The sequence below is a fragment of the Fulmarus glacialis genome, unplaced genomic scaffold, assembly GCF_000690835.1.
Source record: "Fulmarus glacialis isolate BGI_N327 unplaced genomic scaffold, ASM69083v1 scaffold9698, whole genome shotgun sequence".
In the NCBI taxonomy this organism is placed as follows: Eukaryota; Metazoa; Chordata; class Aves; order Procellariiformes; family Procellariidae; genus Fulmarus; species Fulmarus glacialis.
The window spans coordinates 298-23464 of record NW_009228909.1 but is presented as its reverse complement, the minus strand read 5'-3'; the positions used below and the strand labels follow the sequence as shown (position 1 = coordinate 23464).

The 23167-nt window shown below is 37.7% G+C and overlaps 1 protein-coding gene across 1 annotated transcript; it reads left to right on the top strand.

Annotated features, from left to right (window-relative positions):
• Positions 1-2008: 2008 nt before the first annotated feature.
• Positions 2009-13148, top strand: CEP97 (centrosomal protein 97kDa; the record flags this gene model as incomplete). Its single annotated transcript, XM_009583652.1, has 10 exons — positions 2009-2151; positions 3462-3620; positions 4024-4125; positions 4694-4807; positions 5749-5915; positions 7181-7345; positions 9132-9265; positions 9794-10541; positions 11619-11694; positions 12432-13148. Coding segments are annotated over 10 exons (2525 nt in total), but the record flags the coding sequence as incomplete, so codon positions are not given.
• Positions 13149-23167: the final 10019 nt, after the last annotated feature.

Here is a 23167-nt window from a genome sequence, read left to right as displayed (position 1 = left end):
CTATACTGTGCGTCCTAGCCTCTCTCCTCAGTCAGCATGGGCCAGTTGCAAATTTTCGTAACAAGCCCTTGGATAAATGGGCAGATGCAAAATTTCTCTATTTAGTTAAAGCGACCAACTGGTTGCAGAGGTGGCTACTGAAGTGAGAGATGTGCAGTACCTTCTCCCTGAACGTGCGAAGACAGAAGTGTGACTGTTTCTGGTACTTCTGGCTCGGCCTTGCTACTCTTCAGAGCTCTTCAGGTGGCTGTGGATTTGAGAAGCAATGGAAATGTAATAAATGTCATCAGAGATGCTTCTTAGAAAAGCATATTCTCTAGATGACAGAATGGTACACCAAAAATGTTTGTCTGCATCCTTAGTGTAACTGAACCCTAAAAGCCTGCAAATTGTAAGAATATTAGTATATAGTATGTGTTAGGGTAAGAACACTATTCTGGAACATGGTGCTGAAAAAGGTAGCATTATTTACTGAGCAGATAGTAAGAGATGAGCAAGCAGTAGACTGGTGCGCATATGTAAAACACACAGCAGAGGCTTAGTATATAATAATTATTATTAGCAGGTGTCATCAGTGATTCAAGTTCCCTGTAGATGTCAAATATTTTCCTCTTAACTGAACTTTTTTGCATAGAACATTTTAATTGTGTGTTCTGTTAATTAAATTATATGATAGCCTATTTACAGTTTGCCTCTGCCCAAATGTCACCTGTACTGCAATATGGCTATATGAATGGGTTCTGTGTCCTGACTTTTCACTAGGTACTTTGCTGGAATATGTAACATTTAGCTGATCAATACAATTTGAGAACACAAGCACCAAAATCCTAAGGTGAGATGCACTCAAGGATTTCACTTCCAGTGGAGTCCTGGAGTGGAATCTTTGGCTCTGAATTAGACACATTCCCTACCCAATAAGTTAAATACTTAAGATTAGGCTTCGCAGCAGCCAAACTGCTAAAAGGAAGCATATCTTAACATATCTGATAGGAAATTTTAAACGGAGGGTTGAATCTTAAGTTTTTTTCTTCTCTGAAGTTCAAGCATTCAGTTTTTGTTTCACAGGCTGAAACCTCTGTGTTAAGTTTGTACCTAGATTGCCCTTTTAAAAAAATGGTGTAGGCAAATACTATTTTCTCTTTGAAATACAGAGAGAGAGAGAAAGGAAAAAGATAAAATTGCACGCTTTTATTCAATGGTCTAGCTTTTAGAGGATTTGTTCATGATAAGGCTGTTTCTTTTCCTCAGGCTGAGGACTGTCACATGGGCATTTCACACTTATGGGTTAAGTGCCCTAATCTTCAAATATTTTAGCAGGGTGTTTGATGGAACTCTCCAGTTTGTAGGTTTGCATCTGCATCAGGTTTCCCACATTCTGACTGATGAAAGGGTAGATGATGCTCACCCTTTTTCCACACCCCTCCCCTTTTAAATTTTTTTTTTTTTTTTGTGATAGGTATGATTGCTGCTGTGTATGGAGTGTGATCCTACAGATGTGTGCTAGGCCTGTTCTGGGTTTGCCTATAAGCAGGAATTTAGATAGTGCCTACACATAGATAGGTAGTTGTCAAGCTGCTCAAAACATGAAATCTTTGAAGAATTTAAAAATTTAGGGGCTTTTGAAATTTGGGATTTTGAAGATCACACCTTTAAATTTAGCTACCGAAATCTTGCTCCGCTTCCCACTTCAGAGGATCTGTTACTGACTTCCCCAGAATTGCACCAGAATTCTTTATTGAGGCAGGGCCTGAAATCCATATTTTCCAGTAGCTGGATCAGTTATTTTAATATGTTTGGTCTGAAGTAATTTGCTTCAGTTTTATGTGGAAAAGAAAGTTCATTTGTATTTGCAAATTAGCTACATGCATTATAAAACAAACCTGTTTATCTTGCTTTGCTTTTTCAGTGCATGTTCTCATACAGAAAGTGTTGACTTTGGGGCTTTCTCTTTTTTTTTTCTTTTGTTTTTTTTTTTTTTTTTCCCTTCCCTTCTCTCTTTTCTTCTAAGGCTTGGTAGTCAACTGGTCAGGTCAAGGATTGCAAAAACTGGGTCCAACCTTACCCTGCGATGCTGATACTCATACTCTGATTCTGGACAAAAACCAGATAATTAAATTGGAACACTTGGAGAAGTGCAGGAATCTGATGCAGGTCAGTGTTACTTGATTTGAATTTGCTATGAAATAATGGTACTGTGATGCTAATTAAAATACTTCTGCTTTTAGATCGTATTATGTAATTGAAGTAAGTTAGCAGTTATTGTCTTCATAGGAAAATGAATGGTGGCTAACTAAAATAGAAAGCTTTGTTTCAGTGTAGCTCTACAATTGATAGTGGGGGAGGCTGTTTTGCTAGTTACCTAGGTAACTAAAAATGAACTAAATAAATCCTAAGGGGTGGGGCTGTAAGAACACTTAGAAAAGTCACCGATAACCCAAATTTTGGTACTTGTTAGCTTTTGAATACTTGAGCTTTGTAACCTTAAAAATAACTTTGTTTTATCTTTCCTCTGTGTAATTGTAAACATGCAGATGTACCTACAGGACTCTCCTCCCCATTTGGGTTTCTTTTCACAAAGAAAGAGGATTAGTAGCCTTAATTTACAAGAAGGAAAAAAGCCATGTGGATTAGGTTAAAATAGAAATAACAAATAAAAAAATGTGAAGTGGGAGGGATCTATGTAGTCTTGTTAACGTATCGATTCAGGTAGGCCCTGATGTTGCTAGTGCTTATCCTTAATTTTAGTACTAGCAACAGTCCGTTTAAGTTCATGAGGGTATTAGTGATAACAATGTTAAGCATGTGCATTGTGCTTGCAAAAATCAATATTAATCCCTCCGGGGCAAACCTGTACAAGTCCATGCTAATTATCACTGAAAGTGCCTCCGGATGGACTTGAAGTCACCTAATAGCTTCTAGAGACAAGCTAAACTGAGATAGGAGAGGTGGGGTTTGTTGCTATCTGCCAGCTTGGTGGTCATGTTATTAATGTGTATATCTAATCAGGATTTATCCTTTAAAAAGTTTGTGATTTACAGTCCTGTTGGCATCTTTTTGAGAATGATGTAAGATATATTTTGTCCTCCGCCGTGTTGACAGTAAGTATGATTTTACACCAGGAATGGTGCAACAATTTGCACAACGATTTGGCAATTCTGATTTTAAAATCTTATTTTCATATGACATGATTCCTCATTTATTCTCCTTTATTTACCTATTGCTAGGAGGAGGATTTCCTCTTAAGTTTGCAGAGTGAGTTGTGAAGACTACTTTCTTTGATCAGTAATTTATTTCCTGGATCTTGCACTTTTTTGTGTTTGTGTTATTTGCTTAAAAATGAAGTACATAGATTGAAGTAGTTCCTGTTGGATTAGATTTTTAGCCACTAAAAATAAAAGCCTATTCTGTCTGTGCAATTTAATAGTTAAAACTGTTTCTTTTATTTGTGTGTCAATCTGCAGCTCTCTGTAGCTAACAATCGTTTGGTGCGAATGATGGGTGTAGCAAAACTGACTAAGCTTCGGGTGCTAAACTTGCCTCATAATAGTATTGGATATGTGGAAGGGCTGAAGGATTTGGTGCACCTGGAATGGCTGAACTTGGCAGGAAATAACCTTAAGGTAAAGTATTTAGTCTTTATATATTTTCCAGAATCTAGTGTTGTAGAAATTTGGAAAATGCTGCAAAGAAATCTGAATATATTTCTGGTTTTGGTTGGAACAAAAGTTGAAGTTTTGTGTCTACTGGTTTATGAAATAAAAGAGGGCAACTTTTGGACAAGAATTCTCTAGGAAAAAAATAAAAGGTTTGATATCGAAATGTAACGAGAATTGGGATATAGTCCCCAAAATAGGAAAAGAATTATCACCTTTAAAATGAAACTGGGTAAAAACACGGTTTTTGTTTTGGGTTACTTATCTCGTGTTTTTTAGCTTTCGAAATAATTTATAATTATTGATACCTGGTTTTACTTACTGACTAAAAAAGAGTTACTGTGAGTAATTGACTTCTTTATTTTTGTAGGCCATTGAACAAATCAATTCCTGTCTCTCTCTCCAGCATCTTGATTTGTCAGACAATAACATAGCTCAATTAGGCGATCTCTCCAAGCTTACGTCACTGAAGGTAGATGCCATTTTATCTCTGTTTTTGTTACATTCTTTGCATAAAGAAATTTTCTTTGAAAATTGCTGCCTTTTAAAGCATTCATTATTCAAACACTAGCTCTTAAAGCATTTTAATTAATCTCTATAATTTCTAGAGGGAAGCATGTAAGAATTCTTTTCCTTGTTTTCAAGTTGCAGGAACTAAGGCAGTGATTTTTCTATGGCCACTCTAATGATTTTGATAAAGATAACATGGTGAGATCTTGTTCATAGCTCTTGGTTCTCTTGTCCCATATCATGGATCAAGACAAAACATACTGTTAACTCTTTCAGCATGAACACTGAGAGAAAAAATGTTTCCAAATACATTTTTTGTAACCATCACTATACTTCAGTTCTGCATTTTAAAATGAGAAGATTTTGCTGTAAAATATAGAAATTAGTTTTCCTTTGCTGGAATAAACAAAAATAATTTTGATGATGCCAGAAAACCTTAATTATAGTTCTTTTGTTCAGGTATTGCCTAAACAAAAAATATGGGGGTTTTGATCAAACATACGTTTCATCACCATATTTTTATTTTATAGACTCTGTTGCTACATGGAAATATTATAACTTCACTTCGCGCTGCCCCTGTTTGCCTACCTCAGAATCTGACTGTTTTTTCTTTGGCAGAAAATGAAATCAGAGACTTAAATGAGGTAAGATATAGAAGATACATCACCTTGTCTTTAGGTAGACTGAAAGGAGATAGTTGGATAAAAATGAAATGGGGTCCCTACTTTGACATGACCCATGTTGACAGAAGTAACTTTTAATAGTTTATATGTAATAACTGTACTTTTCACTAGCTGCACAAGCTAGGTGATACTTCTTAAAATTTGTCCTTGAAAGAAACTTTGCCTTTTTTATTTTTGTTTTTATATTTATTCAAGGATGTCAGAAGTATACTTTGAGGACTAAATTAATAGAGAGCTTTTCATGATTGTCTGAAGGTTTAAAACTGAGCTGAGTAACTGCTGCAAAGGGCTTCTGCAGCTGCTGTGTTTAGAACAGAGGTTTGAATTGCTCTTGTTGCAACTGAATGTTTTTGGGCCCATGTCTTATTTTATCTATTTCTCAAGCATCATGTAAGAGAAAAATATTCTGCCTGTGATTTTTGTCTTTATTGTTTTATTTGGTTTTGGTTTTGGTGGTTTTTTTTTAATATAAGTAGCAGCCAAAACTGTCAGTTGGACCTCCATGTTGGAAGAAAAATCTTATTTTGGTAATACATTTCTCCAAACAGTGTTTCTCAGCTTTTTGGCTTGCCCTTTTTTTGTGAAAATCTCAATGCCTGTTATAGTGAACTGGAATCATAGAAATACTATACCTTTCTATACATAAAGCCCAATTCTCAGATTTTAAGAGAAGCTAATACTTTCCGAGGTCGATAGTACCTACAGGAGAATTAATGGGAAAATGGCAGTAGTTGATAGAAGGTCCTTTGAAGATGTTCATGTTGAAAAAACACTGAAAATCACATTTGCATTTGTAATCATGTTTTGTGTGAGATATCTGGCTGTAACTAGAGAAATGTGGTACATTCTGTAAGCATTTAATGGTTCCCTTCAGTTAACGAATATATCTTGTTTTTCTCAAGGTTTCTTTCCTGGCCTCTCTTCGTCAGTTGGAACAGTTGTCAATTATGAACAATCCTTGTGTGATGGCCACACCTTCTATCCCTGGCTTTGACTACAGGCCATATATTGTCAGCTGGTGTCTGAACCTTAAAGTTCTTGATGGATATGTGATTTCTCAGAAGGAAAGGTGACATCATATCATTAAATCTCTGAAATTATAAAGTAAAGTTTTGCTAACCTGAAGTTGCATTTTTATATAAGAATAAATGGAAAAGTGCTAATGATCTGAAATTCTGTTTGCCTTGCTAATGAGATACAGGCCAATTGACATTATTGCTTTTGCTAAATTTTTCATCTGTTACACTGGAATTATTATGTGAAGTCACAAGTTTATTTAAGTAGAAGTATAAAGTTAAAGTTGATTTTGTTACTCATCTCACAGTAGCACTTTTAGAGAGCAAAACTGTGCTAGCGACTTATCAATGGTCTGTTATCCCTTCCAAGTTTACAGCCTCTTTGACTTTGCAGAATGAGACAATCAGCAGATACTAAAGCTATTATCTTGGGGGAAACTCAAATGTGTTCTTTTATAAAGGGTCTGATTTGCATATGCATTTCTAGATTTGGCATTTCTTTTTTGTATCAGTTAGTAAAATATCACTTTGCTCACGTCACTTCTTACTGTATCATTGTGGTCATTATCATACCACTATGATATCTGTATGACAGTAGAGATGTCTTCTTAAAGTTCTTGACATCAGAACAGTCCAAGTGTGTAAATATTATCCAGTATAAACATGTTCTAGTCCAATACATTAACACATTCCAGGACATTACTGTCTTATTTCCCAGTTAATAAAATAAAAAACTGCCTTTTTGGTCAAAGGCAAACCACTCCTCTTTCTGTTTCACCGTAGCATTATTATGAGGTTACCAAAAAGCTGCCTATAAAAATTCTAGAATTTTTTTTCATGGCTGATAGAGTTTTGTCTATTAGCGGTAGTATTATATGTGAACATATTATATTAAATGTTCTCAGACTAAAAAGCATTTAAATTAGAAACAGATTTTAATTACTGAACGCTGTCAGCAAGATTTTCTCTCTGTGGCTATTCTGCACGTTTGTGTGAGTTTTTCTGTTTCTGTGAAAGCTTTGCTGATAAATTCACTCATGCAAATGTGTTTTCCGTGCTGAAAGACTACACATAGATAAAGCAGAGACTGCAGAGTGTGTCAGATCTTTTTTTGTTTCATCTATATTTATATGAGGCAATACTTTATTCATTAGTCAGGTAATGAAAATCCCAGTTCTTGTGGGCACTGCTCATGTTCCAAGTTTTTGTTAGATATGTAGATTAGCTCTTAGGTAGCTACGAGAAGAACAGTATTCAAAGGAGAGTTAGGCGTTTTATGCCATGCATTAATGGTGGCCATTTTCCCCTTTCCCAACAGTTTGAAAGCAGAATGGCTCTACAGTCAGGGTAAAGGAAGATCATATCGACCTGGACAGCATGTTCAGTTAGTCCAGTACTTGGCTACTGTTTGTCCTCTTATATCTACATACGGTCTCCAGACTGAAGAGGATGCCAAACTGGAAAAAATACTGAGTAAGCAAAGGTGAGAACTTCTTGTTTCTCTATTGTTAGAGAACGTAATTGAGAACATAATTATATGTCTTATTATGTGTTAGATATAATAACATTTCCTTTTAAGTATTTCAAAGCAGCAGTGAGGGCTGGAGATGGGAAGAGTAACGGAGGTACAGGATGTATCCTAGAGGGGAATGAGAGGCAAGACAGCAGCAGCAGCAGGAGTGTTTTCCCGCCTGCTGGGCAATCTAGGGGCAAATTCTCTATATTTTTCAGTCTGTGCTCTGTAGGACATTGAAGGCGACTTGTGTCAGGACTGTGATTAAAATAAACAAACTACCTACTGAGATTTTTTGCCATGAAGAAAGTGAGGAAAACCTCAAAAGGGAGCTTAGATTAACTTTTGTTCTAATTGTAAATGAAAATTATTGTGGTACACTGGTGTATTAGCTGCTTGTTAGTATGTTCGTTCTTGGTTTTAAAGTGAAGGTTGTCCTTTGAGGGGCACTGTTCCTGGTGATGCTCTTGACGATCTCTGTATCTGGCACCTTGGGTCTGTCAGCAGAGGCCTCTATAGAGCCTGCTGTAGCCATTCTGCTAAGGTCTATGCAAGTAGATCAGGAGAGTTACTGTGGTGCACTTTCCTCCCATGAAAAGGTGAACTAATTGGGATTAAAAGCTAGAAATGTAACAATACAGGTATCCCTATTCCCCAGGACCTATTGACAAACTTTTTTTGCAGAAGAATCAGAGCAGAAGACTCAGCTCAAAGGAGCAGGCTGTGTAAGTGGCACAGTGTGGGTAGAAAGGTGGGCAGCAAAAGTGTTGTGGTGAGCAGAAGGGCGGCATCTCATCAAAAGGCTGGAAACTGGGGAGCATCTGGAAGGAGCTGCTGCATACTTTGTCGGTGTAGACTGATCTCCAGGAGGAGGTTATAGAAATGTTCGGGCCGTTTCAGTTTCTGGAGAAAATTCAGGAAGCTGGCTCGCAAAATATAACTCTTAAAACAAAAAAACCGAAAAAACAAAAAAAAAAAACCAAAACCACCAACCACATACCACCAAACAAAAACCAACCAAACAAAAAAACCAAAACACCAAACAAACAAAACCAAACAAAAAGAACAAAACAAAAAACCCAACACCCAAAAATCCCCACTCATATATATATATATATATATATGCACACACATATATGACTTTTAACACAGTTTGACTTTTCTGATCTCTACCTCATGATCTTTGAATTTAGCTGGGCTGAAACAAACTGTGTGTTTTCTCAGTTTGTAAAGGATGATTTTATGTTTGTGGCAATTTTTGTTGATTTGTATTAGGATTTTTTCCCTTTAGTAACAGGGATACCCTTTCCTTGATTTAGTTATTTTCAAATGTAAAAGATGCTCCCTCCATTCCTCAAACTCATCTACACATACAAGCATAACATATCCTGCAGTACACACTTAAAATATCTGCATACCTTCCTTCCTTATGTGTAGAAATACGTCATGGTTTTCAGTCTATAGTTGGAATTGCATGTTGGATTTTTTTCTTCCTTTTTTTTTTTTTTGGATACATGTGCATGTAACGAAGAAAAAGGGGCAGGAGGAAGGGGAACAGGAGCAGTCTGTGCAATCCCCTACTTTGTGAGTAGTCCTGTTAGTGTCTTGTAGGTGTAGGGATCTGCATAACTAGCCTCTTGTTTTAGAATGGTTTGATCACTTGTTTCCTTTAAAGTAGTTGGTAGTTTCTTTTAGATGTCTTCTGTACCAAAAAAGTTTAAAAGAAATATAAAATCTGTTGGAACTCTGTGCTTAGGCTCCACCAGAGGCAGTTGATGCATCAAAACCAAAACGAAGGACCACTTACATCTTCTACTCCCAACAAAACACTGCCAGTTACTTACGAACACAGCAGTCCAGCCCAGCCACCACAGATGGTTCTTGAAAGTGGTAAGAACCTAATCTGCACCTGTGATCTAGCCTGTGGAAATAATTTTTTTTATATCCACAGATAACTTTGTGGAGAGAATTTCAGAACAAGGCCGTGTTATTATTTTATTATATTGATTTTTTTTGGAGATTTTCAATTGAAGTTATACTTTGTTTTCTAAAAATACATTCCATGCTTATTCATTTCTTGAAATGCTACTAAGATTGTTAGGTGAAAAACACAATCCAATGAACTAAAGAGTTATTACTTTGACTGTTCCATGTGATAAAAGTGTAACTTCTCCAGCGGGAGGCAGGTTGTGCAATTTACCGTACCCAGTATTTGCAAAGTTTGTGGATGTTACTGTGATAAGTAGTTACTGTCCTTATTGTTATGTAGAAATAATGCTTATCATTACTAGCATTTTAGATCTTCTTACACACCCAGGTTCTAACTGTGTAAAACAAATTGTGAGTCCCTGTGAATTAAAAGAAGATATGTTATTGAAATACTATGACACTTTTGAATATGGCTTTCTGCCTATCTAGAACCTATAATCCAGAAGAATTCTTGGGTTGGACCAAGTGCAAATGATGATCATTCCTATGCAGTAAAGAACACTTTTCTTCTTGAAAGAAGTTTACGCAAGGAGCTATACCTTGAAGATATACAGACAGATGAAGACAAACTAAACAGCAGCCTTTTATCCTCAGAGTCTACTTTCATGCCAGTTGCTTCAGGATTGTCTCCAGTGTCTCCTACTTCAGACCTGAAGCTACATGGAATCAATTTGGGCCTAGAAGATGATGATGATACAGGGATCGAAAGTGTGAGAGATGTTAATAGAGGAGAAACAGCTAACAAGCAAGAAGCTTCAAGAGAGCACTCCTACAGAGCAGTAGGAAGTGTGGAAACTCAAGAGAATATCAAAGAGAGTATGCTGTTGCCTTCTCCTGATCCACTAACAGGTAGCCTGACTGCTAATACTAGCAACTGTTCAGCATCCTCCAAAGACCAAGTTCTGCATAGTCACCCCAGCACCCTGGTAGGTGCTGAATCGGGAGTTACAACTCTCTGTCCTGACCAGATGGCAGGAGAAAGTTCTGATTCATTAGCTGTTGTCGATCAAGGCGCAGCTGAACTGCAAAGAATGGCTAAAGCAGCTACCAAGCTTCAAGCCTGCTGGAGAGGATTTTACACGAGGAACCATCATCCCCGAGCCAAGGAAGTGCGGTATGAAATTCGACTAAACAGAATGCAGGAGCACATAATTTGCTTAACTGATGAAATAGAAAAGTAAGTTGAGCTCATGCTGTGTATTTTCCAATTTGAATGAATATAACCATTGTTCCAGGATATTTCAGAACAGGTATAAATGGGTTTTGATATAACTACTCACAGTAGAACCTAGCATTGGTAATATAAAACTATGATTACAGTAGAGGATCGCTTTCTGTAAGATAAGCACAGTTATGCACATAGCTGTTCATACTCTCGAAGTGCCTTCTGTGAGTGGGTTGGGTTAGAATAAGTTTTTCTATTCCTCTATTAGCAGGACTTGCATGTTTCACTACATAACCAAAATAGAAATTGCTAAGTGTGATTTTTTTTTTTTTTTTTAAACTTGTCTTCTAGCAATTACAGAGTCTGTAAATAAAGTGTCCATATTGAGAGTGATTCCTCTATAACTGGTGAAAAGAAGAATTCTCTCTCTGCCTTGCATGATACAATTTTAAAATGTGATTCTGTGCTTGATTCTGTTTTTTTTGATTCTATGAATCCATGTTTGGAGGAGATCATTATCAAAGTTCCTCCATTTGTAAGATATAAATTGTAGACTTAGTTAATATCTTTCAGGATTAGTTTGAGAACTGGCAGTGTGACAGGCTCTTTTCTTTTACTATCACAAATGACAAAAGTTCTGTGAATCAAGTTGAGCCCTCAGTGAACCTCTAGAAACCCCCAATGCTTACACATCATGCCTACATCCAAGTGATATCAGTTGGGGAGAGCGTAATCTGAAATGAAGAAGCAGTGTTTTGGGGGTTTTTTTTGTGCAGGAAAAAGAAGCACGTCTACTTAAAATGATGAGCTCGGGTTCAGTTTACAAAAAGGCACTTAAAGTATTAGCAAGTCAATAAATGTGCTGCAGCAAAAGGAAGCAGAATCTTAATGTAACTCTGAAAAAGAAACTTGAAGTCAGCAGCTGGATATTTATGGCAAGCCAGACTGCGGTAATGTCTTAATGTTAGGCTCTGTTGTATCTTTCAAGAGTGCTGTTATATAAGTAGGCATTTTTATGTATTCTTGTTGATCTTGGTACCCAAATGTTGCTTATTTAAGCTGCGTAAATTTGGATGTGTGTTCTTGCAGACTAAGAAAAGAAAGAGAGGAAGATAAGATTCAGAGGCTTGTACAGGAGGAAGCTGTCAGATTTCTTTGGAACCAGGTAAATAGTTTTAGTCCTCTTATTTTTTTCTGCTTACGTATGAATTTGAAAGGCATTATTTTACACTGTAGATCCTGAAGAGATAGCCAATATGGTTCATTTTTGTTTCCAGTGATGATTTGGGTGGCTTATTGGAATCTCATTGCCATGTTGTTTGCTATACTGGTATTCTGAAAAATAACATTCAGAAGTATTAGCGCAATAACACTGGTTTTGTTACAAAAGGCTAATTATAGCCTGGTGTGAGAAGGAGGACAAAATGCAAGGGAAGCTAAATAAACATAGCAGAAGTGTGAAGAATGATGTGACTGCTAGATGCCCAGGGCAAATGAAATGGTGTCAAGTTATGTTGCTTGTAAGCAACTCATTTCTAAAGTAGAAAAGTTATTAATACATCTTCTAATAAGCTATTCTTCCAAAAATAAGACTGATTGTTTTCTTAAGCATGGGTTATTTCATAAAGGTTCACCATCCTTTCTGTTTTTAAGAGCAGATTCCTTTTTCTTCAGGTATTTGAACTGTGAGGCTTGTGTGCTCTGTCAGTGTTGGGCATCTAGGTTTAAAAGCTGTTATTTAACAGTGGGAAGAACATATTTTCCCTAAATGTATAACTTTAGTTAGTTCACTTGGTCTTAAATTTTATACTAGAGCTTTGTTGCTGATTGCAAGAAATATTCTAGAAATCAAAGTACTTTCTTAATTGCCTTTCGTGATGAAATTCTCTCTATACTTTACAGGTTAAATCCCTTCAGCAATGGCAGCTTTCAGTGACACAAAATTTAGGTGCCACTTGGCAACCTGTAATCCCTTCAGCCAGTCCTTTCTGTCCATCTGAACCATCTATTCGATCATGCACCCTTGAGCAAGAAACCCCACCAGATGTTAGATCTGCTTCGTTAGTTCCAGCAAGTGATGTTCTTCAGGAAAAGTCTTTGTTGCAGTTCCCAGATTCTGGTTTTCATTCTTCCATGGCCGATCAGACTCATGCCGGTGACTTGTGTAGCTCTGAAAAGAGTTTAACGGAAGGAACGGAGAGCTCTCTTTCAGTGGAAACTGTCAAACAATGTGGCAATTCTGTTTCAGTGTATTCTTCAGATGTAGAGGATGACCATGGGGGGTGTGGGCAAAGTAAAGAGAGCTCTAGTAACGAGCAGGACAACAGACTAATACAACAGTATTTGAAATCTGTTCAGCAGCTGGAAGAGGCTGATGAAGGGACAAATAGCAATGATGAAACAGAGGGTAGCTGGCCACAAATCACTGTTTCAGCAGAAAGCCAAGATTCTTCGTCTGACACTGTCTCTGTAGATCTCCCTCAAGATACATCTTCCCCTACCCGAGGTGAAATCGGTCAGACACCAGAAAGCTGCAAACTGAATTCAGGAATAGTAGAAGGGAAGCAAACAGACTGTGATTCTTCATTTCAGATGCTGCATGTTGGGATAGCTGTATAGTAGGCTCAGTTCCACAAAGGACTAGGGATTCCATTTCACTTTCTGTTCCCTTTCTTTTTCCCATTTATACAAAACTTCTTTTTCATGTGTGCTGTTTCAGTTTGACTCATGTTACCAATTCATGTTTTAATTAGTATTTTATTGATGTTGCTGAGGACTGACACTAACTATGCTAACCTGAAATCAGCAAAGTTCTCAGTGACAGTCATTATGCACTTTATTTTCAAACATAAAACTGATATCCTAATAACTGGCTTCCATTAAATTAATTCTGAAGATTGGGGGTGTCGGGGCGGGGGGTGGTGTTTGCTGTAAATTCACTTCGGTGAATGTGTTAGTAAGTCCTTGAATTTTTTTCTAGAAAGCAGGATTTAGTTCTTACTTCGCAAAAGAGAAGGAAACAATATGGGAGGAAATGGAGTCAATAGAGGCAGTGTGTGCATGTATGGATACAGCCTGAAGAGAAAGATGAAAGCAGTTGCCTTTCAGACTTCTTTTGACTTTAACAAGAGTAGTTTGGTCAGTGTTTCAAAGATGCATTCCATGAAACCAGTGTCCAAGTCAGTGACTTCTTTTTGTCATTTACGTGAAGCTGCTGGCTAGGAATTAGATCATTTACATATGCACTGAAACAAGGACTTACAGGAGTCAAATCTTAAGGAGCTTCAAACAAACTTTGACCTTGGTTTGCCCTGGGGTTGAATTTCCCTGCTTTCTCAGGTAAGACTCAAAGTGGAACCAGTAGCAGCCTTTACTAAATAAGAATTTCAAAAGGGCATGCAATTTGGGCACATAGTTTCCAAGACTTGCGCTGCTGGATTACAGCATCAGACTTGGTGACATATGTTTTGCCTTCACAGGGATGCTAATGTCATTTTGGGATTTGGATCTGCATGGCTTTCAAGACATTTAGTGTGTTTGATGGGTCACAACTACTTCTATCTACAGGTATAAATATTAAAAGCAAATGTCATGACTTGAAACTATTTCTTGACACCTCTGTTGGATTTTTTGTTTGGTTGTTTTGTTTTGTTTTTTCTCTGTGTGTCCAGTATTTGACATTCTAATTAGATATGGATAAAAAGCTGTATTTCTTCCCTGTTGGCAAATGTGCTAAGTTACCTAGGCTATGCTTTCCACTTAAACACTGGGCAAACAGTAGGGTTTGTATTTTGCCTAGCCATTGCTACGTTGGTTTTTTAATGGAAAAAGATTAGGTATCTTAGTATACCGCAAAAGTGGCAAGGGAAATCTGTTTTGCCATATGACTAGTAAAATAAGAGTTGATGTGACTTCTAGGGGTCAGTTAAGTTTGCTAATACTGCATTTTGCAACATGCACTGGAAGGCAGTGTTCAATAGTTTGCTAATATTAACTTCTCAGATATAAAGACATGGGCATATTATAATTCTCTGAATCCACACGTTAACTTCTGGTGCTATGGTGTCGTTAAAATCAGCTAGTGCTGTTTTAAAGCGACTCTTACGACCATGTTACCATGTAAAATAATTTAATTTTTGTAAAAGCTTTGGTTGCTTGTCTACTTTAGATTCTGAGCTGAAATTTATCACTACTCAGGAGTTTGGCATGAGGCCAATATCTACTTGAGGCCTCAAAATAGCCTTTTTTTGGAACATAAATGTTGTGTTGGACTTGTACTAGCCATCTGCCCAGGGGTGAAGTATTGGAAGAATAAAGCTTGCCTCTGTGTATAGAGTAGCCATCATCTCTTTTTCCCCATCTCCCAAAAAATAAGTTCTAGGGCACTAACTTCTCAAAAGAGCTATCACTGCAGTCAGCTGACATTTGACTGTGTGTGGCATACATGAGAGTGTTTAAAAAAAAAAACAAAACAAAACAAACAAAACCAACCAAAACAAAACCACAACCCACAATGGAGGTGGTAGATTCTTAATGTGCTATCTTTCTAACTCATTCTAGTTACAGCATGTTTGTAGCATAACCATATTCATAATTAGATCTTGGAGCATGAGTATGCTTGGGTATTGAAAGTGGTACAGGTGCATTAATGTATCACAGCACCTAATTAACTGTGCAAAGACGTGTGTAGGCTACATGATCATACCCTTGTCCTCTGAAGGTTCTCAACTTGCATTTAAATCTGCCATGCTTGGAGATCTCCACAGTTCATAGGATTTGACACTTTGACTGTCAATCTGTTATTAAAAAAAAAAAAAAAATCTCGTATAAACCTTTAAAGAGACTTTCTTTGGATTTTGAGAGATAAATTACTTCTGTCTGTGAAACAGTTGTTGGACTGTACGCTTTGGAGGCAGTGGTTAGGTGTAATAAAACAGTAAGTTCTCTTTTGTGGCAGAGTGCTGTATTAGCGTGTGCAAGACTTGGGAGAAACTAGACCACTGTCTGGATATCACTTCCTGAAGACACTGAGGGACCATATGTATTTTGCTATTTTGTATTATTGTCACTTTTGCTGCAGAATTAGAAAGAGGAGAAACAACTTTAATTTTGGAGGTGTCAAATGGGGAAAACTTGGTGAAACTTAGTTTTTCATGGAAGCCGTAGATGTTTCTTGACATTTCCTCTGTTATTGGGGCTTGCAAACACAAACGCAAGATGACTTATTTTAACTAATGCCTAGGTCAGGTGTTGCTTTTTTTAACTTGTAACCTGTATATCCAAAACTGATTTTTATGAAGGTACAGCAAAGTGTGTTCCAACATATAATCAGCTTTATTTTACTCTTTTGGGGAAGCTGTGAAATATGAAAGACTTTTTTTTTCTGATGTTCTGAAAAGTATCTTGCATGTGTAGAAGATGAGTTGCCTAAATATACAGAAATCACAAAGAATGATGAAGTTTTTGATTAGTTTTTACAGGGTTAAATGTAATTAGTTTGTGTATACACAAAATATTTTCATCCTGACTGGTAAAATACATACAGGGAAAGACATGTTGGGGGATAGAGTGGAAAAATAAGGAATCAAACTGGATGTATACTTAAAAATGGCTTCTTTCAGTCTGTTTTGAGCTCTCAAAGAATCATGATACAGAAATATTATAGTTTAGTGTATGGCTTAACATTTACTCTCCTTTGTCTGTGTAAGTTTTCTTAATCTAGGTATGTAATATTCTTTTACCTGGATAAGGATGCACAGCTCCCTTTGGAGATGGCAGAAATTTCATAAAGGAATCAGAAGGCCTAATACGTGAAAATCCATGTCTGAAATTTTCCTGCATTAATATTGTACGTCTTTCAGCATTTTCCTTTACAAGGCTTCATATTCAACAGAAGAATGTACTTTGTAGAAGGAAAGCTTGTCTGTTGTACTTTGTCCTGGGCTCATCCTCCAGTGCTGATGGAAGAGATTACTAATGGTTATTTCTCAGGCAATGTTGTCAGCCCTGCCGTGAGTACAGTTTAAGCGCGTCTTTAATTGCTTCGGAAAAATGAGCTAAATATAGCTCAGACTAACGATTTAAACTGTGCCACACAAGTAGTTCTGCCCCAAATGAGGTGTTTGGCACATGCAAACCTCTTTCAGCTAGTCTATGGCGGAAGTTACTCTTTTGCCTGCCTTTCTGAAGGTAGGGACAAGGGAGAAGGTGGAAATGCATTTATCTGTGTTTTCAGGTTTAATCTGTGATGGTGACACCAACTCTTTTATGATTGCTATTTCAGTTTTGTCCCAGTTGTTTTTACAGTTTACAAATTTCAATCTTTCAGATAATCAAGAATGCATTTTTTCTACTGTATGTAATAGACACTGTTCCAGATGGTATTTGGAAAGGTAGAGGAGTATCATGAAAGCAGGCCTGTTCACATTTTGTATTTCAAATTTTTTTAAGGTATTTGGATTGTATTGATTCTTCTCTGTTAGATAACTTCTTTACGAAAGAAAAACACAAGGCAATTCCACATTAATGACAGTAATTAAATTTCTGTTTCTGCCTTCTTCCATGAACTGACCTTAATGGTCACAACTCTGTTTTTACTATCTAAAACTGTCATTTAAATGAATGGGGGATTTAGCTGCTGAATGAATGCAGCAACTCTAATGTTTTGCGGTTTTTTTTTTTTTTGTGGTGACTATTCCTGTGCGGTGCTATTTTGTAAACAAAGTATGTGTGGCAAGGATGGAATTTTTAAAAGGTACTGAACGTTGGCCTAACTCTCTGCTTTCGTTTCCTTAAAAGAAGCAGGGTCATGCTTAAGTTGAGTCCTTGTGAACTGGCTGTCTAAATTAGGATTTTATCATGTTTACATCTCTAGAAGTGTTCTTGTACCACAAAGCAAGAAGGCATTAAGACTGCAAATTTTATTTTGTTGCTTCTAAAACACAAATATCTTTCAGCAAAGACCTGAGAAAATCCTTGTTAAACTAAATTGCAGAAGCCTATCAGTTTGTTTATAGTTAGGTTCATTAAACAACCATAGATTCTATTTGCATGCAGCAATTTAAATAATGCACTTCGCAGCCAGTCTGTCTGTATATAAAAAACAAGTTTGTTTTTTTTTCTGAATAATGTGGTATGTCATTGAGCTTGCAAATTGTTCCTGTTTTTATGAATTTGTATATATTGTCTGAAGAATTCAGATCTTAATTTCTACTTGTAGCAGGTTGTTTGATGAACAAAAATGGAAGATACATTCCTTTGAGACTACCTGGGTACCTTTTACTGGACTTGAAGTTACAGTGTGTCTCACACAGATACACTTTTCCCTGAGAGGATAGAATTGTAGCATTTAGCAGAGAGGACTGACAGTAAAATGTAAAAACTGGTCAGTTCCCCTGCTTTTAGCTAGTGGAAAAGAGACTTTCTTCCTGTTGTATTAGCTTTTTTCCCCTTGAGGACTGTGCCACCCAAATAAGTAAGCATCAAGTATTCATGAAATCTTTCAAAAAGTTGTCTTTGATAGTTACAGGTTTTTTTTCCCAGTTTGGCTTTCTAGGAAAAGTTACTGAAAAACACTTTCTTTCTATATGCCTGCCAAAAAGTTGGGACTTTCTGTCTATTTTTAAATGCTTTCTTTATGTCAGTAATGGAAAAAGCACAGGATCCTTTACTTGCAAAAGCATAAACCAGTATTTGTCAGGAAAGGTGCTTTATCTCTTGGAAAGTGCCATGCCAAATTTTATTGTATAAGAGCTCTCAATAAGAAACTTCTTTTCTGGCTTCATTACATTTATAAGTATATGGGCCGAATTCACTTGTAGCATAATTCTACTGAACTAAATTTTGTTGAGTCTTTCACAGTAGTATTCTACCTCTAAACTAGAATCTGAAAAAAATAACAATTAGGCATTGATTTGTCTTTCTACTTCTCGCTATTTTCTGTGAAGAATGGTGGGTGGTTAAATTGGTACAGTTCATATGTTTTCTATAAGTGTTTACATTTCTGGATTTATTGTTTCTTAAATATTTTGTTTGTACCTCTCAGTTTTGAATTTTAAATAAATGATTTGTACGTTTATTGAAAATGTTAATTTGTGCTTGATCCTGACTCTTACAGCTAGTAGTCATTGTCTTACCATTGGAGGGCTCTTTTGGAGATAAAAAGTTTAGAAACACAAAACAGTGATGACAAGGTAGCATTCATGACTTGGTACAGCTGAGGCATCTAATGGCGCATTGTTTCAGTGTTGAATATAGCAAGAGTGTGGTAGGGTACTCAAAATTTATACACCAATTGATTAGTAGATGCCGCTGAAATTGGTATTCATGACTTGCAGTCGTTTGTTTCTATCAGCGGCCCACTCTTTCATGTTCTTAATTCCCTACTATGTTTAAATTAAAAGATGTGGCAGTATTCTGCACAGAACTTTCTAGAAAGAGAATTAAGGCTATGGGCTTATCAAGAGAAATACAGTTGCAAAGCATGTTGTTCCATCTCCTACTATTTTGGTTTCGTCAGATACCTGCTGTGTGCTTAAATGAAGACTAATTAAACGTCTTTCAGGCTTTAATAGACAAACAGTCCAGGAGCTCAGACATATATGAAAGTCATGTTTTACTGCAGGACAGTCATCCCAAAGGTGTTTAAAAAAAAAAAAAAGGCCAAGAATAACTTTGTTTTGCTTAACTCTCATTTCACACATGGAGGTTAGTGGGCATTTTTTAACTCTTTACTATGTGTTTCCACTTCATTACACTGAAGAAAGTAGCTGAGGTTTTTAAGTGAGACTCTTTTTGCCTTCTGTGAAGATATTTGGAAGGCAGAAATGGGCATAGCTAAAGTGACTTCGCTTCAAGTCTTAAAAGAGAAGAGCAGTGCTGTTTTCTCGTGGAGTAGAGTTAAGACCTTAAAGCTGTACTCTTAAGTTTAAATGCTGCGAATTGTAGGCATAGTAACCATAACAATTCAGGAGCTCAGGTTGGAGGACCTTCTTTTCCCTGTTTTTGATTCACATTTGTATTAAGATCGGACATTAAAATCTTTGGCTAGGGTTGGAAAATAAAGGGATAAATATATCTAGTGGATGGACCCAATTTTGCTCAAATGGAAATAGTTACTTTGAATTTTATGGGCTGAAATCCTTACATGTGCTAGGAGCTGAGTTTCTTTTGTGTATGATGGTGTGGTTTGAAAAACTCCTGTTAGTTCTATGTAATGTTATGTCCAGATGATAGGTGAGGTATTTTTCCCCTTCACGCAGGTGTTACGATGTGAAAACCAATTTTTCGCTACTGTTTTGATACAGTTGCAAAAGCACAAACCACTATGTTCAAGTATAGCTTGCATCAGTACATCATTGATCAAGCCATAATACTGCATTTGTGAAGGATCTGTAGCAATAAAATGTATCAATTTGGGGTATAGGTAGAAGGAAGTACTACTTTAGCCTACATGGGACAGCACATAGAGATCTTGACAGATCTTAGTACGTGGGCTTCCTCAACTTTATCCATGTCACTGCTGGAGCTCATTCTCATTTTCTGTCTATAGCTTGGCACGGGTTTTCCCTATACATAAGGATATTTTCAGACATGTCCCTTGTTACACTGCATCATAATTTCTTGTGGGTCTGGAAAGGTGCATGTGACTGCCACAAGTCCTGCAAGTAATCCAGCATGTTCCTTGGTCCAGGAGCATCAAGACCAATGGAGTCAACATGCCACCATGGGCGATTATGCTTGTTGTCCCAATGGGGACTTCTGGAGGACTGCTAGGACCTTGTCAGGTACATTCCAAGTCATTTCTGGCAGAATTTGTGGATGTGAGGGCTTTGGGATTGCTCGAGTCTATCCCCGTTTTCCTCGCCAAGATTCTGTTTGCCTGCTCTTTCTGATATGTGCAAGACAACGTTGAACAAAGGAAGAAATGGCAGAAAATTGTGTACAGGATGCTCAAATGAAACCAGTCACAGCCTTTGACTTCCTGTGAAAACTGGGAAGCCTATGATCACGAAGGATGCCCTGGAAAACGTAAAATCTGTGCAGATTGTGTTGACATTGTTCCTGTGTTGGGCTGAAAGCAATAAACCATTACAAAAGCCTAAACAACTCTCAAACAATGTAGGGTTGTGAGGAACAGCAGTCTAGCAGCCAGGGCTATTTTGTTAGTATTGTACTAAACTGCATTCAAGCAGCAGCCTTTGTGATGTCTCTTCCTGACTGTTTTTGTTACACCAGCTGAAGTTCTCCAGTCCCTTGAGAACTTGTGGCACGTTTTCTGGTGTGGGAAGTGCCTGGAAAATGAGTGGAGGAAGTTACCGCTGCTTATGTGTGTAGAGGCTGTGGAACCTGAGGAGAAATAGGAGACACTGAGAAACTCTACAGCCTGAACTCTCTTTTCTTCCTTCCACCATTAGCTTCTACAGCCCCTTCAGCTTGAAGTTAAAGGCAAATGCATGTGCTGTTGGAGCCCATATTTTCAAGATCTGCTCCACAGCTGCCTTGTAGTGCTGAGCTCCCTGGAGTGGAGTTCATACACTTATCCTCTCCTCACTGTGGCTTGCTTGTTCCCAATTTTGGTACTTTTTCTACAGCAGATTGGCTGTCCTTTTGGTCTTTGAGTCTCTGGCTTTACTCACAGATACTAAGAGTCTTAAGCACATGGAGTAGCTATTCTTTTGCAAGCAGGACAGGTAAGCTACCTTTCTTGCCTGCTTTTTGATATTCACAGTTGCCTGATGCTTTCCCTTCTTCGGTGTAGCAGTGTCAATGTTAAACTCTCTGGATAAGCTCAGGTAGCCTTTGGCTGAGATGGCTGTGGCCACACCCGTTGTCTGGTGGAGAAAGGGAAAGGCAACCCGGGAAGAGCTTGTGTTAGTCCCGAAGGGGAACAAAACTACCTGGGGGCAATGGGAAGCTGTGCTCCTGCATGTCCCTGGAGCGGGGAATGCAGTGTGGCTGCCGGAGGGAGGATCTGCAGCTGGTGCAGAAGGGAAGTTGGAAAGGCTGCTTGGTGCCTGTGGGTAAGCTTCTCTGCAACCTTTTGGGAAAAGACTTGAGGAAGCTGGAAGAGGATTCTTCTGGCAAAAGCTCTATCCCTTTACAAGCCTTAGGTGATGTGAAAAGGGTCTGGGCAGCATCAGATCAGCAAAAGACTTTTTCCAACCAAGTCAAATATACCTTAGTTGTTGCTTGAAACCAGGGGACATGCTGGACTTGTGTGCAAGGTCAGAGTGAAACCTGCTGTTCTAGGAACTGCGGGGGGACAACAGCAGATGTATGTGAGTGGAAAATGGTTGGAGAAGCGATATGGGGGTAATGCGGCAAAGGGGACTGGTTGAAGATGTGTATGGAAAGGGAACAGGGTGGGTTGTGTTCTTTGCAGACTGTGTCCAGGACTGTGTCCAATGCACTGTTCATTAAATTAAGAATCAGTTCAGTAATCCCAGATGCATTATCTAATATACTGTGTATTGTTGATGGTTACTTGCAGATAAGGGATAAAGGGCAATGGGGCAAGGGCCCAGCGTAACTTCTCCTTACTGCATGTAATTCTTGAAAAAGAATTAAGGAAGGATTGATTCTTTTTCATTATTTATCTTTCTGTACTCATCTCAAAAATAATTACCAAGTGCTTCTGATGTGATAAACCAGGAGGGTTGTAAGGTGAGTGGCAGCTGCTGAAGCTGTAGTTTTTTGGGGCTAATGACATCTAGATGTTGCATATGGAACAGACCTCACCAAAGCCATTGACATTGAAAGAACTTAAAACCAAGCAGCCTTTTACAAGGTCCCTTCTACAACGTTGAGTGATCAGTTTATGGCCTCTTTATGCACAAAGGCTTACCAGTTTAGAGATAAGAAAAGCACATTTAGTTCATTATTAGGTCTTCATCAAGACTAACTACAATAGTAACTGAAGAATTTATGGAGAAAAGTAATTGGGATCACTTCCCATCATTAAGGATGGTGAAATGTAAAATGTCGTGGAGAATAGCAGAGCTGTACCGATTTCCTGTGGAAAAGAGCACAGGTTTTGTCATTGTTGTCATCTTCCATGCCCTCACCCCCAACATCAATCCAGTTATATTATAGAGATGGGCTTATGCCTGGTATTTAGCACACTAATTAGATAGTTTGCCTTAGGTCTCACTTTGAACTGAAGAGTCTGTAGGAGAATATGATGCACTGCATGGCTCATGAAGGAAGGGTGAAGAGAAATAAGGCTGCTATAAAATTGATAGACTTAATACATAGAGAGGAAAAAAAATCAATACCGAGTGTTTTTTAAGATACTGTATTTTTAGTGTTCTGCTTATACAGCTAGATGGCTTTCAATTCCTGACCGAATTATAGTTATATAATATATACTATATTATATACTATAGCTTATAGTACTAATGAAAGCTGGTGCCTGTTGAGACTTTTGCTTTTCATCTCTACCAGGTAATCACCATAATCCCAGTGTGGGGAAAGGAGGAGAAAAGTAGAAGTGATCTCACTTCTAACTCATTTGAAGTAACTGTGGCTGATGGGGGTGGGGGCAGGAGACAAGGGATTTAATTTAATATTTATAATGACTAAAGTATTATGTTCACAGGAATATTTCAGCTGCTCTGTCTCTGTGTGTGCCTGGGTTT